Source organism: Stegastes partitus, unplaced genomic scaffold (assembly GCF_000690725.1).
Source record: "Stegastes partitus isolate 25-593 unplaced genomic scaffold, Stegastes_partitus-1.0.2 Scaffold2413, whole genome shotgun sequence".
Taxonomy (NCBI): Eukaryota; Metazoa; Chordata; class Actinopteri; family Pomacentridae; genus Stegastes; species Stegastes partitus.
In genome coordinates, this window is record NW_007580144.1 from 26445 (window position 1) to 39349 (window position 12905).

Here is a 12905-nt window from a genome sequence, read left to right on the forward strand (position 1 = left end):
ATCCTTTGTTTCCATTCTAGTTAATCTGATATTTGTTCTGTATTACGGCTCCGTAGCTACTTTGCAGCGTTAGCACCAATGGGACTCCCTGTTAGCTCTGTTCAGCCTCTTGCTTTCCTTGTATGACTTTTGAGTTTTTTTTAACCTTGTTCTTGTGTGGGTTGCAATTAATAGTTTCATTACATTTGTAGTTCTGTGTTCGTCCTGTTCCCTGCTTCACTCCCCCTTCACATGGTTTAGTCTTCACTTTGCCTATCATCTTGTTCTTTGGGCTGAGAGGCTGCTGTGCAAGAAGGAAACTCTTCTTCTAGAAACGGCACCTTAAGGCTGGACTGAAGTTTGCTGCTGATCACACGGACAAATAAAAGGCAAGTTCTGTCATATACGTGGCCTTTACAAGCAAACTTTTGGTCATAACTCTTGAAACAACGATTTTTCTAAAAACATATAAACCTTATAACTTTTTAGATAATGGCGGAAATCCTGCAACTTTGAAAACAACAAACAAAAGACTAAAATACAACATTTAAATCACTGCAGACATTTCTTGTCTTGTCCATAAAGACCAATGCATCTGAAACACTATTTTTATTTTCTGTTGCCTTATTTCTTTATTTATTCAAATTTCATTTCATGACAGCGAGGTCGGCGGTTTGGAAAATCCTTGTTGAAAATATGGAAACCCAGCAGCGTGTGCATTGTTAGAAAATCAACATAGTTAAATAGGCTAAACCACATCTACAATAAAATATATTGTGTTAACTATACTGCACACTACAATCAAGCTAAATACTGACAATATATGTAATATATATATATATATATATTGCAATTAATGGACTGTCATTTGAAAAAAAAAGATGATTTATTTTTTTTCATGTCACCTCTGTAACTGGCCCAATCTATAGATCCCTCTCAGCTGTGGTCCCAGGCCCAGAGTGGTACGGCCGTGATCCCAGTCCTATAGGAGAATAAGGAGACAGTTCATGGCGGAGCTGAAGTCATTGGCCAGGCATTTGTCAAAACAAAGGACCCCACTGTCCCTCTAACACAAGATTGGTTTTAGACAAGAGGCAGGACTGACAGCAGCTATGGAACTGTCATACAGTTTGACTTTGTCTCGTACTGTAACATCTCAAACGCCTGCAGCCCGTCGAACATTTCCACTGGAGCTGGAATATTCTGGGCCAACAAACAAACTAAAAAGCGCGCCCCGTGCGTACATGACTTCTTCACTCGAGGACAATAACACAAAAAAAACATCTCCCAGAGAGCTGAGCAAGGCTTCACAGAGACAAGTGAAAGGCTGATCTTGAAAGTTGCAGCCAAAGTGTTGGACAAAGTTTCCTTCGGATGCGGTGCCTGTAGCCTGCAGCAGCAGCAGAAAGGCGGAGGTCATGTCGGTCCCTGATAGCCCGCTGTTTCATTCTCCTCTCTCCAGAGTCACAGTCACAGTTAATTTCAGCCCTTGCGCCCCGCTGTGCCCGACCCTAACCTGCCACCGCTGTCTCCATGACCACCGCGTCGCCGTGGCAACAGGGGCCGACCATCAAACAACTCGTGTGCACGCGCTCAGAGACTTTGTGGCGTTTTAAAATAATGAAATTCTGACACATACGAAAATGGTGGCGGCTGTGGGCGCTACAGTCAGAGGTGGCTGTACCAATCGCGGACCAGCCCCCCGTTGTCTACTGTACTCTCAACCCCCCCCTCCAACCCCACCCTGGCCAGCGCCCCCCCTCCCACTCTGCTTTGGTGAAACAATGCTCAAATCCATAGGCCACAAATACACAGAAAAACAAAGTGGCCCTGTGTGTGCGTCTCTGCCTCTTTCAACGGAAAACAAGAGTAAGATGATACAAAGGAAGCACTGACAGTACCACACACACACACACACACACACACATACACACACACTCGTACAGCTACACTGCAGCAGAGCAGAGGGATCCTGTTCATGTATTCTATGCCGTAGGAGGTCGGGAGTTGGTTTATGCATGACGGTCAAGTCCACTACGGCCTCAATCAAACTAAAATCAAGCATTTTCTGAAGCTACGGTATATGCATGAGCGTGGCCTTGAGTTGGTGGGCCGGTGGGCGTCGTGTGCGTGTGGATCTGAATCTCACTGCATGCGTTTCAGAGGAAGGGAGTGTTTGAACAGACTTGAAGGAATGTTGCCCTTGACTCAGACACGCAGACTGACACATAGTCTTGCACATGAGCTTCAAATGTAGGGCAGCTGCTGAACTGTCAAACACCTCCGTCCTGCTCTGTGAATGCACTAACACTGCTTCCATTCTGCGCACACTGTTTGGGCTACGACACTCTCACCCCGTGTGCGTGTCCAGATGGCCCCGCTCTGGCCAGCATGATTTCATCCACATGCTAAACCTACACAGACATCACATCGCATATCCGAGAGTCAGAGCTGCCCACGCCCAAACCTTACAACAGACGTCTATAAAAAAGGACGGTGGAGGAACAGCGTGCAGTTGTGTAATAAATAATGTAAGCTTGATGATGCTTTGATTAGACCCTCCAGTCTTGGCCTTTTACGTTCTTATCAAGCTGAGAGGGAAATGTTAATTCATGCTTTTGTTTTGCTGGCTAATGCGAAAGGTGTTCACGGTTATTTTGACAGAATGCTTTTGAAGTTTGTTATTATTATTTAAAATGTAATCGCCTCTGCCTTCATTTACAATAACATAATTTCAATCTACATTTCTTTTTCAATACAACCATCCATCCGTCATCTATACACCGCTTAATCCTCACTAGGGTCATGGGGGGCTGGAGTCTATCCCAGCTGACTCAGGGTGAAGGCAGGTTCACCTGGACAGGTAACCAGTCTATCACAGGGCTACACTTAGAGACAGACAACCAAGCACACTCACATTCACACCTACGGACAATTTACAATCACCAATTAACCTCAACATGTTTCTGGACTGTGGGAGGAAGCCGGAGAACCCGGAGAGAACCCACGCTGCACGAGGAGAACATGGAGACTCCACGCAGAAAGATCGCAAACCGACAACCTTCTGGCTGCGAGGCGACAGTGCTAACCACTGAGCCACCCTGCAGCCCTCAATACAACAATGCACATCATTTTTAGGAAAAACTTTCTTCACCTTTGGTTATTTCTGATAGCATGATGTCAGGACAACAACTGATTGACTAAACTTACCAAAGAAGGAGGAACAAGTCCATCCCCGATGTGGCACTCCTTCACCCTCCATATGGTTCCTCACATGGCTAATAGCATAGACTCTATGGGTTTCCTCTTTGCCCAGTTGAGTAGATTTCTTTAGGATGAGTGTTGCTGCCACCTCTGACAGCATCCTGTCAATGTGGAAACTCTTGTTTTCCTCTCCAGGCTGAAGCTACTGTAAGATCTGTGAGATTTGAGTTATTTCAGAGCCTGTGTACAGTTTGGATTCCAGTGTGACAACCCCAACAGGAACAATGCCAATCACACCTTTAAAAGTGTGATTTTTGTTGTTCAGATGCTTCCTGAGCTCAGTGCGGCCTATTATCACTCTCACTTGAGGGCAGCATAGCTTGAAATTGTCAGACATTGCAGATCGGGCTTGTCCTCATGTCGTCTTCAATGGCAGAACCAGGTAAAGTTAGCTAGTCAGGGTTCAGACGGTGTGACTACCGGTGGACAAGCTGCTCTCAAAGTCTAGCTGCAGCTCAACAGAGGAACATGAAAAATTCATCAATGGGGTTTTCAGTGAGGGCAAAGTGTGTCCTCTGCTGTTCACTGTGCCTTGGACCAGTACACAAGTCCTGAAGCCTCGAGGTGAACAGACTCCCGAAAGACCTCCTTTGAGCTGAATGTTGAGCTCAAGTTCTTTTCTGTGATGCAACACTTACTAATCTGTGGCTACTTGTTCTTAACTGTCAGTTTCTGTATTTCAATTTCCAGCAACAAACTCTTGAGTTCATGCATAATACACGGTGACACGAGCAGATTGTAGCTATTTATGTTTGTTATTGTGGACGTGTGAGAGTGTCAGAAAGAGTCTAATTCTGAGTGGAGCGTCTCCATTTAAATGTTAATTCAGTACAACACCAGAGAAAGGACCAAAAAGATCAAACAATCCATTATCCTTCTTCTGAAGTTTCCTCTGTAGGTGTAGTTCTGTATAGAGATCCCTACTTCACTGGCCACTAAGGATAAACTCTTTAGGGCTGCGGTTTTGGCGTCAAAACACCCGCAAACTGTTTGCCCTGTATGAAGATGCTTATGAGCAACTGCAGAGGAACATAAATAGGAGGTCTAGGTAGTATTAGTTCTATTTTGCAGAACATATCAGTAATTTAGATGTACAGTTTCACATATGGAGAGGCGGTTATGTGTTCCTGCTACGTAGAGCTGATTTTCTGCAAAGAAGAAGCCAGTCACTGTGTCTGTGAGTGTTTTCTGACTGACTGTCACTGACCTCCACTAATGCACAGTGTTTACACTTTAAAGGAAATCCCTTGAAACACATGCAACATACATTTAGGATTTGACAGCTGCCTTCAGATCCTGCGTGAGACGCGTCACAGAGCTACAAAGCGAGGCCTCTTTTCCTTGCAATTCATCCCTCTCACCAAAGCATGCGTAAAAACCTGCGTTTTTGCGCTTAATGGGATTACAAGCAGAGTGATCTCTTTCTCAAGTGACCTGTCACCCCAAAGTCTTCCCTCATGAATTTCCTTTTTTGTGTCACAGCGATGGTCGTTTGAAGAGCGCAGACTGTATGACCGTGAACAACGACGCCTCTTTCCAGTGGATGGTCAGCTATGCCGGGTGTCAGACGTACCCCGGCCATTGATGTTGGTGCTATCTGCTGGTGGAGGACGTTGTTTTCTAATTCCCTGGAGCAAAATCCAGCTCCAGCCTGGTTATTCTATCGATTGGGTTGCCTCACGGTCCAAAGACCTTGAAGCAGTGCTCATTGATATCAGTTATTCGATGCTGATGGAGAAGAGCAAGTCTACTCCAGCGGCCCATGTGAGAAGACAATCGTCCTTCCCAAGCCGAGTGAATCTCTGAAAGAGGCAAATAAAAAGATCACTGACCTTAATGAGGACACTCAGTGGCCCTCCTGCTCAACCCCAACACAACCCCAGGCTGAGGTGGTGGTCCGTGGGTTCACCTCCTCCTCCCCTCACCTGAGCCTCTCCAGTTGTTGGCTGAAGACGACCTCCTCCCAGCTCACACCGTCTCCTCTTCATCCATGTCACTTGGCAACCCCACAACTCCTTATGGTACCTGGATGGTTGAAAATCTGGATTTCGACCTCCTCCGCCCGGCGCAGGATTCTGAAAACACGATATTTATCAAATTTAAACTGTATTTCAATCAACTGTAAACTGAATGTTAACATTTGATATTTAACTAACTTATCCTCACTAAAAGTTCAACTCTACATTTTCACAATTCAAATTTGTTTGATGAAATCCAGACTTAGATTCTGCCACACTAAGGAACGGTAACTGTGATCAGATCCACAGAGCTCAATCAGCCAATCAGCACCTGCAGCATATCAACACAGAGGCTAAAAGACAGATTTTATTTTTCCATCTTAGCTTCTCTTTGTTGGCTACCCCAGCAGAGCACTTTGCCCTCAGACTGCAGGTGTACTTATGGTTCCCAAAAGCAAAATGGGTGCAGATCTTTCAGGCTCCTCTCCGGTGGAATCAGCTTCCAGTTTGGGTTCAGGAGGGAGACACTCTCTCCACTTTTAGGACTGGGCTTGAAACGTTCCTTTTTAATAAAGCTTATAGTTAGAACTTGCTCAGGTGACCCTGAACCTTCCCTTAGTTATGCTCGGGGCATCCCATGATGCACCGGGCACCGCTCCTCTCCTCTTTTTCACCCTCCATACATCTATATGCCATCATTGCGTGTGATTAACTTTGTGTTTTCTCTCTCCTGTAGCTTGTGCTTTGTCCTTTCTGTCCTCTCTCTGCAGGAATCTCTGGCACCGGAGCTGCATGTTTCTGATCTGCAGTTACTGGCGTCACCAACCTGCCCAGTGTTTATTGTCTGTTGTTTCTCGCTGCTCATCTGCTGTTGGCAGATCACCACCCTCCCTGTCCGGAGGTTCCTTCCTGTTAAAAGAGTGTTTTTCCTCCCACTTTCGCCCAGTGCTGCTAAATGGGGGGAAAATGTTGGTTTTCTCTCCATCTTCGACTCCGCTGTGGTAAAGATTCAAATCAAAGCATGAATCCAGTGACAGGTTTGCTCTTAATGATTAACCTGTAGACGAGCATCAAGTGAATCTGAGGCTCTTTGTTGCTCTCCTCAGCTGTTAGTTTTTGTTTAGCTGTCCTGCACTGGTGTGTTTTCAGTGAAACAGCTCTTTATACGCTACGTGATCAGCATCAGAGAGACAAAGTGTGCAACAAGTTGGTAAAAACAGAGCATTTAGCAGGTGAAGAACTTTGACATGTACCTCAGTTGGCAAAGACCAAAAACAGGGCTGTGACAGAGGAGATATTGTGAAATCATGTGGCACAATTATGCATGTCATCACAATGCTGCAGTCGGTCAGAGAATGAATGAGGTTTACCTGATAAAACCGCTTCCTTTGTACACAGACGTGAAGTTTAAAGCTTGCAGGGAGCCGCGCTGTCATGGTCTGGACATCTTGAACCTGATCTGCCAGCTGTGTGCAGGACTAGTTGGGAGTCTTCTGTGTTTCCATCAGAACATATGAGTTAACACTGCTTCAGATGAGACAAAGGTAAAAAGGTAAGGCATTACTAACATTTTTATCCCCAACATAGAACCAGAAAAATAGTATTTTCTGGTAACAGATGTGTCTTTTCTCATTTTTCTTAAGGATGCTATAAATATGCTGAGATAGTCGTCCACTGTGCAGTATTCAAGTAAACGTAGCTAACAGAATGATTTAAGTACAATAGTTGGAGAAAAGAGATTAGTTTCCACCACCTGAGATGCGTCATTGATGTGCTTTTTCCCAGTGAGGAAATACTATCCTCATAAAATGGATCAAGTGTCAATCCACACATGAATCTGTGTTTCTTCTGCTGGAAGTTTGAGCTTCACCGTGCAGAAAGATGCATCATCGGTTTAAACCAGAAACCTGTTTTCTAATTCTTCTTCTGAAATCTGACCCAAAGGTGCTTTTTAAATATCTTCAACCATGTATGGAGGGGCTCTTTATAAGCTGTATTATATTAGAAAACAACTTCCCTGCCCTTGGAGATCAAAATGTTATTCTTTGGACTCATGCCTGAGAGATGGCCAAAGAGAGACAAATACTTGTTGAGTATTCTCTTGGCGGCAGGCAAAAAGGCCCTGAGGAAAAAATGGCTGTCAAGGGAAAGCCCAGCTGTAAACATGTGGACGGACATCATGATGGACATTTACAGGATGGAGAGAATTACAGCAGATGTGAATTACAAGAGAGACCTGTTTGTTAAACGTTGGAAGAAGTGGATGGACTACACAATGCCACGTAGGCCGGACATTGACTCTGCTAGTTTTAAATAATGTGCTGTGTATGTAGCAATAACTGCATCCCACTCCCTTTATGTTATGTGATGGTTTTCTTTTTTTATGTTCTTTTTGTTTTTGTCTAAAAAAAAAGGGGCATTCAGGCTGATATTTTGTGACTAATAACTAAAGCAGATGCACATTTGTCACTGAATGTCAATAAAAAGAAAAGAAAACAACTTCAATTATATCCGCAGCAGTGCCCAAAGAGAAAACAGATTCCTAAACAGACTGCAGTGAAACTGGCCTGATTGAATGTGAATGTTTCAGGTTTAAACCAAATCACAGCAGGAGGAAGGTTTCCTAAAGTGAATTGTTACAGTTTGTTAAATGCAAAGTGACAGTGGGTGAGAAATTACTCAAGAATGCTACTATGCTGCCACCCAGTGTCCACGTGGAGTACTGCATACCATCCATCCATCCATCGTCTTCTGCTTATCCGGGGTCGGGTCGCAGGGGCAGCAGGCGGCGTACTGCATACCTTCTTTTTAAAATTCCTGATGAGGATTCAATGATATTTAGAAACAGCACTTTTTATTCCATAGATTCACATGTCTGATTCCAGGTTCTCCCCTCGTCCCCCTTTCACCCATCTCTGCTTAGTTCAACAACATAACATCACAAATAAAAAGACAACAAACAGAGAGCTCAGTTTTAAAAGTGAAATAAAATTACGCGCAGTCTTTACAGCGTCTGCCAAAAAGAGATGGCTACAGTGTTCACGGGCACTTGAGCACATTGTCGGCAACAATTTCAATGACATCCATCTTAATCAATTAACTTAAAAGGCAAAATAAACTATTTTGCAGAACAGTTTTCACACAAACCACCCACAGAGACGACCTTGTAGAAAATAGTAGAAAAATAGAGCTGACTTGGGGACAGTCACTGCTTGTTCACAGCTCCTCTTTGCCTTTCTGAGAGTCAGACGTTGACGTAGAGTCCTTCTTAACTTTTTCTGTCTTTTTCGCTGCTGCTTTTGTGTCCTTTTTAGCAACCTGCTTGGCTTGTGTTTTAACTGTCTGTTTTGCATCTTTTTTAGCAGCAGGTTTAACTTTGTCTGCCGTTTTGGCCTTTGCTTTGTCTCCAGATTTAGCCTTTGCTTGGTCTCCAGATTTAGCCTTTGCTTTAGGCGCAGCTTTGGTTTTAGCGGCTGTTTTGCCGGCCGGTTTTGCTGCGGCGTCCTTTGCTGGGACCGTCGGCGCACTTGGCTTCGGCTCTGGTGCTTTATCGTCTTGTTTTTTCTCTGCTGGCTCTTGGTCAGCCTGTGCAGGACTTTCAGGTGTCGTCGACTTAGGCTCAACAGTGTCAGCTGCCTCCTTTTCGCTGAACTCTGCATTCACGGGGGTAGAAAACATCTTCAGCATATCCTGAGCTTGGATTCTCTCCTGTAGGACAGAAAAGAAAACATTTTAGGGAAAGTAGAAAACAACTTGGCGACAGAAAAAGAAGAACACATGTAAATGAGAACAGCTTTATTGGGAATTCAGCTGTATTAAAATGCAGTATATGTGAGCACAGAGAGCAGGAGAGAAGCTCAGATAAACATCTGGGTTGGACTGAAGCACAACAGGTGACATTAAAACACAGTAACCCACCCAGGCCTTGGTAACTGGTTTCAGATTGGTCATAAGGTTTCCACCATTTCTTAATGACCCTCAACTTTACAAAACATAACTAGATAATCCATTGGATAATCCACTTTCTAACAGGAAAACACATTTTCCTTTGTTGAAGAATAGCACCAATGGAAAAAACAAACACTTCCTGTTCCTCTTCTGCACTGAATGAATCACTGAATAAATGGATGATACACCTAAACCTAAACCTAAACCAGACTTCATCCATACCTTTTCCTCATGAGTAGGATCCAGAGTGAACCACAGTGCTACAGCACACCTCTGACCCTTGGTGACGGCTCTGACGCCATGAGGGTTTTCCTTCCCCGCTCCGAATCCAACCACACGACCACATTGTGGATGCACCTCAGCCTGGGAAGGTCCGAAAACACACAATACACAACATTTACCAGCTTTAAATGCTTTCAGACACCATCAGTCTTGTGTTCATCAATCTACACACAATATTGTGAAATAAAGAAACAAAGGAATGGTCTTTTCTTACACTTCATGCATCTCTAAACACACTTGGGACAAGTAATGATTGTTTAAAAACAGGATTTTGCATAATATGGCCCCTTTAATTCAGTAGTGGCAGCAGTGACAGGCTCCAGTCTTCTTTGCTAAGTCTATACAAGGTAGTGCACACCTAGACTGGGACAATCTATCCCATCATCTCTGACATATCCTCTTAGGCTCTGTTGGATTGGATGGAAGCATCTGAACGTCGATCTTCATGTCTCTTCACAGACGTTGTGTTGTCTGGGCTTTGACGAAGCTACTCAGGGACAGTCAGAGAAGCTTCACCACAGCCTGCTATTGGCATCAACGCCCTGTCACACTTAAAGTTGTTCTATGGCACTTATCTAGACTGTTTTCTCCTGACTAGATCCTTGCTTGTGTTGTATCTGCTGTCAGATGTACGGCGCTTTGGATAAAAGCATCTGCTAATTGAAACTGTAGAATGATGCTACCACCTCCATGCTTCACTGAAAGGACATGATTAGGAAGTTATGAATGGTGCCTGCACACAAAATGTTTGGATGTCTGAAGAAACAGTTCAGTTTTTGTCTCACTAGACCAGAGAGTCTACCTCCTTGGTCTCTCAGAAATGTTTAAATGTCTTTAACGAACTCTGACTGGAGTTTTAAAGGACTACGGAGAGTCCTGTTGGTTACAAACCTCTTCAGTTTCACAATTACTGAGACCACTTTGCTCCTGAGATCACTTTACCCTCATTTATGCCTCACTATAGTTTAATGGTGGAGGTTTATAGAGAGTTCCCCGGACCTCACAGCTTGGATCGCATCTCGATTTACACACTTATATTTAAACCCCCAGTTTTCTACAGATGGACTCATTCAAATGGTAGACTACAGTTTTCAATTTTCATTTCCAGAAACACAAATGTTAATGTTTCATAGGAGATTATTATGTCGAAAGCACATTATGGCAATAACAGTTTACTGTTTAAATATATTTACCGTGACCGTTTTGGCATCCAGTTCAGTGAAAATGAACTCTCCTCCTTCAAAGTCGTCATTTAGATAAAGGATAGCGCTGCAGGAGAAACACGGCAGGTGTTAGGTGGATGCACGTCATCACTGCTGTGTGGATGAAGGAGGGACTGGACGTTGTATATGTGTGTGTGTGTGTGTGTGTGTGAGTGTGTGAACTCACCTGTAGTCTCTGTGTGTGTATGCAGGAGGCTCCTTTATACACTCGTTGAGCTCAGAAACCAGCAGACAGTTGTCCACATGAACAGGGTGACTCAGGTCTTCACGGGACTCCTGTTTCTCTGAGTAAACAGCAGTGTGGGGAGAAGTTAGAGCATTTCACACCATCACCTTGCAGGAGTAGAGGGAGTTTTTTTTTTAAAGCTGCACAGACATCCATACAGAACAATCACACGAACTTCACACGTGTAAAAACTGGTGTGGTTTTGCAGCAATGGCATTCTGGTCTTGATTAATAATAATATTGCAGCTGCACACTTCTCCAGTGGTGGCGACACAACCGCCTTTATCTCAAAAAACAGAAGAAGCAGTAATAGGTGCATTGCCACCGCTGCATCCCATCCTCATCAATAATAAAACAGCTTAAAAGGTGAACAGCTTCAAATGCCTTGTAGTCACAATGGACAACAAACTGTGTCAACTCATTAAAAAAACACATTCAAAAAGTCAGTGTTTTGTGTTCTGCTGCCCCCTAGGGGTCAAGAAAATACATGCATTCTGTCCTAACTTTCAAACATTCAGGGCTTTAACACAAAATCCACACATACATACGTGTAAACACATACAGCGTCAAGCCGCAACATTAAAACCACTGACAGGTGACGTGAATAACTCTGATAATCTCATTAAAACGTCACATAGTGGTGCAAGTGAACCGTCGGTTCTTGAAGCAGACGTGTGCATTGTTGCGGACCGTCTACCCTCCTCACGGCAGCGGTATTCCCTGATGACGGCGCCCTCTTTCAGCAGGATAATGCTCCCTGCTGCACGGCAAACGTCAACCAGGAAAGTGGTCTCTAAAAAACCCAGATCCCAACCTGATCCAGTATCTGTGGGCACACGGAGGCCTCACCCAAAAACAAACATCCAGAAGGGTTTTTTGCTAACATCTCCACAGGATACCTTCAGAGGTCTGTGGAGTCGATGCTCCGATGGGTCGGAGATGTTGTGGTGGCATTAGGTTTTCTTTCATACCACACCTGAAGAAATCATGACTCCTTAGACACAAAGCTAAAATATTTAGAACCCACAGTTTTATCCTAAGAATGCTGAATTCATGTCCGTACATACTCAGTTACCTTAGACACCGTTTTTTCTGTTACTACTCGGTCTTATGTTCACACAGCGTCTTTTGTCGCTGTTTACATTGAATTGATTTGAAAAACGTCAATAAATAAGTCACATATATTTTACAATTTAAGGTGGGGAGAAATACTTCCTGGCATCATTGTTCTACATGATTTCATTACTTTATAAGACTGGAATTGTTCTAATGACACATCTAACAAATGCTATAGAGGATTTTACGATTTATTTTATCTTTTCCTTTAAACTGTTGTTGAATGTGCTTTAGTCAGTGTGCCTGGATGTGGTTCTTCATTATGGTTTCATGCTCCATTGAGCCGTTTTAAAGATGAATTTCTGTTTTTAATTCAAGACAGATGATAAAGAATCTATCTATCCATGAATGAACCAAGAGAAAAGAAAAATCACAGCCTCATCATTAAAAATCAAACAAACCAACAATAAACAAACACACACAGATTGTTCGCTACCAGAGAGATAACACCGACAAACCACCAGCGCCTGTCTTACCTTCAATGGCAGAGCGACAGACCAGGTGGGAGTAGGAGAAGTACAGTGGAGTCTCCAGATGGAAGTACGACTCCAACACCTTCCTCACTTTCTCGCTGAGGTCGAAGAACAGACCGGCGCTCTTCAGCGGGACCTTCCCCTCCTGTCCGAGCTGTGGGAGGCGGAAACACAATTCACCAGCTGGCACAAGGACGAAAACCGTGTGACTCGAAATCGTGTCACGTTGATGTTTGTTCAAGTGTGAAAAAAAGGGTGGATGTTGCTTTTATTGACATCTCCTCTAAATAAAGTAGCACCTGGACACTTCTGTTCACAAACATAAGAACATGGACGGACTGTTCCTTCAAACAGCTAAACGACTGGTTGGTGCAGTGATCAGTACTCGGGTATATTTGCATGATCTGTGGAAAAAAACCTGATCTTTGTTCAACAA

General features: G+C 43.8%; 1 protein-coding gene across 1 annotated transcript in view; it reads right to left on the reverse strand.

Moving 5' to 3' along the window:
- Positions 1 to 8033: 8033 nt before the first annotated feature.
- Positions 8034 to 12905, reverse strand: part of LOC103374958 (prolyl 3-hydroxylase 1) — a 13577-nt gene continuing 8705 nt past the window's right edge. The window contains exons 11-15 of the mRNA XM_008305129.1: positions 12473 to 12623; positions 10821 to 10938; positions 10625 to 10700; positions 9372 to 9512; positions 8034 to 8909 (exon numbers count right to left, since the gene is read on the reverse strand). Coding sequence (XP_008303351.1) covers positions 8418 to 8909; positions 9372 to 9512; positions 10625 to 10700; positions 10821 to 10938; positions 12473 to 12623 — 978 coding nt within the window. The 3' untranslated portion in view covers positions 8034 to 8417. The remainder of the gene's footprint in view (positions 8910 to 9371; positions 9513 to 10624; positions 10701 to 10820; positions 10939 to 12472; positions 12624 to 12905) is intronic.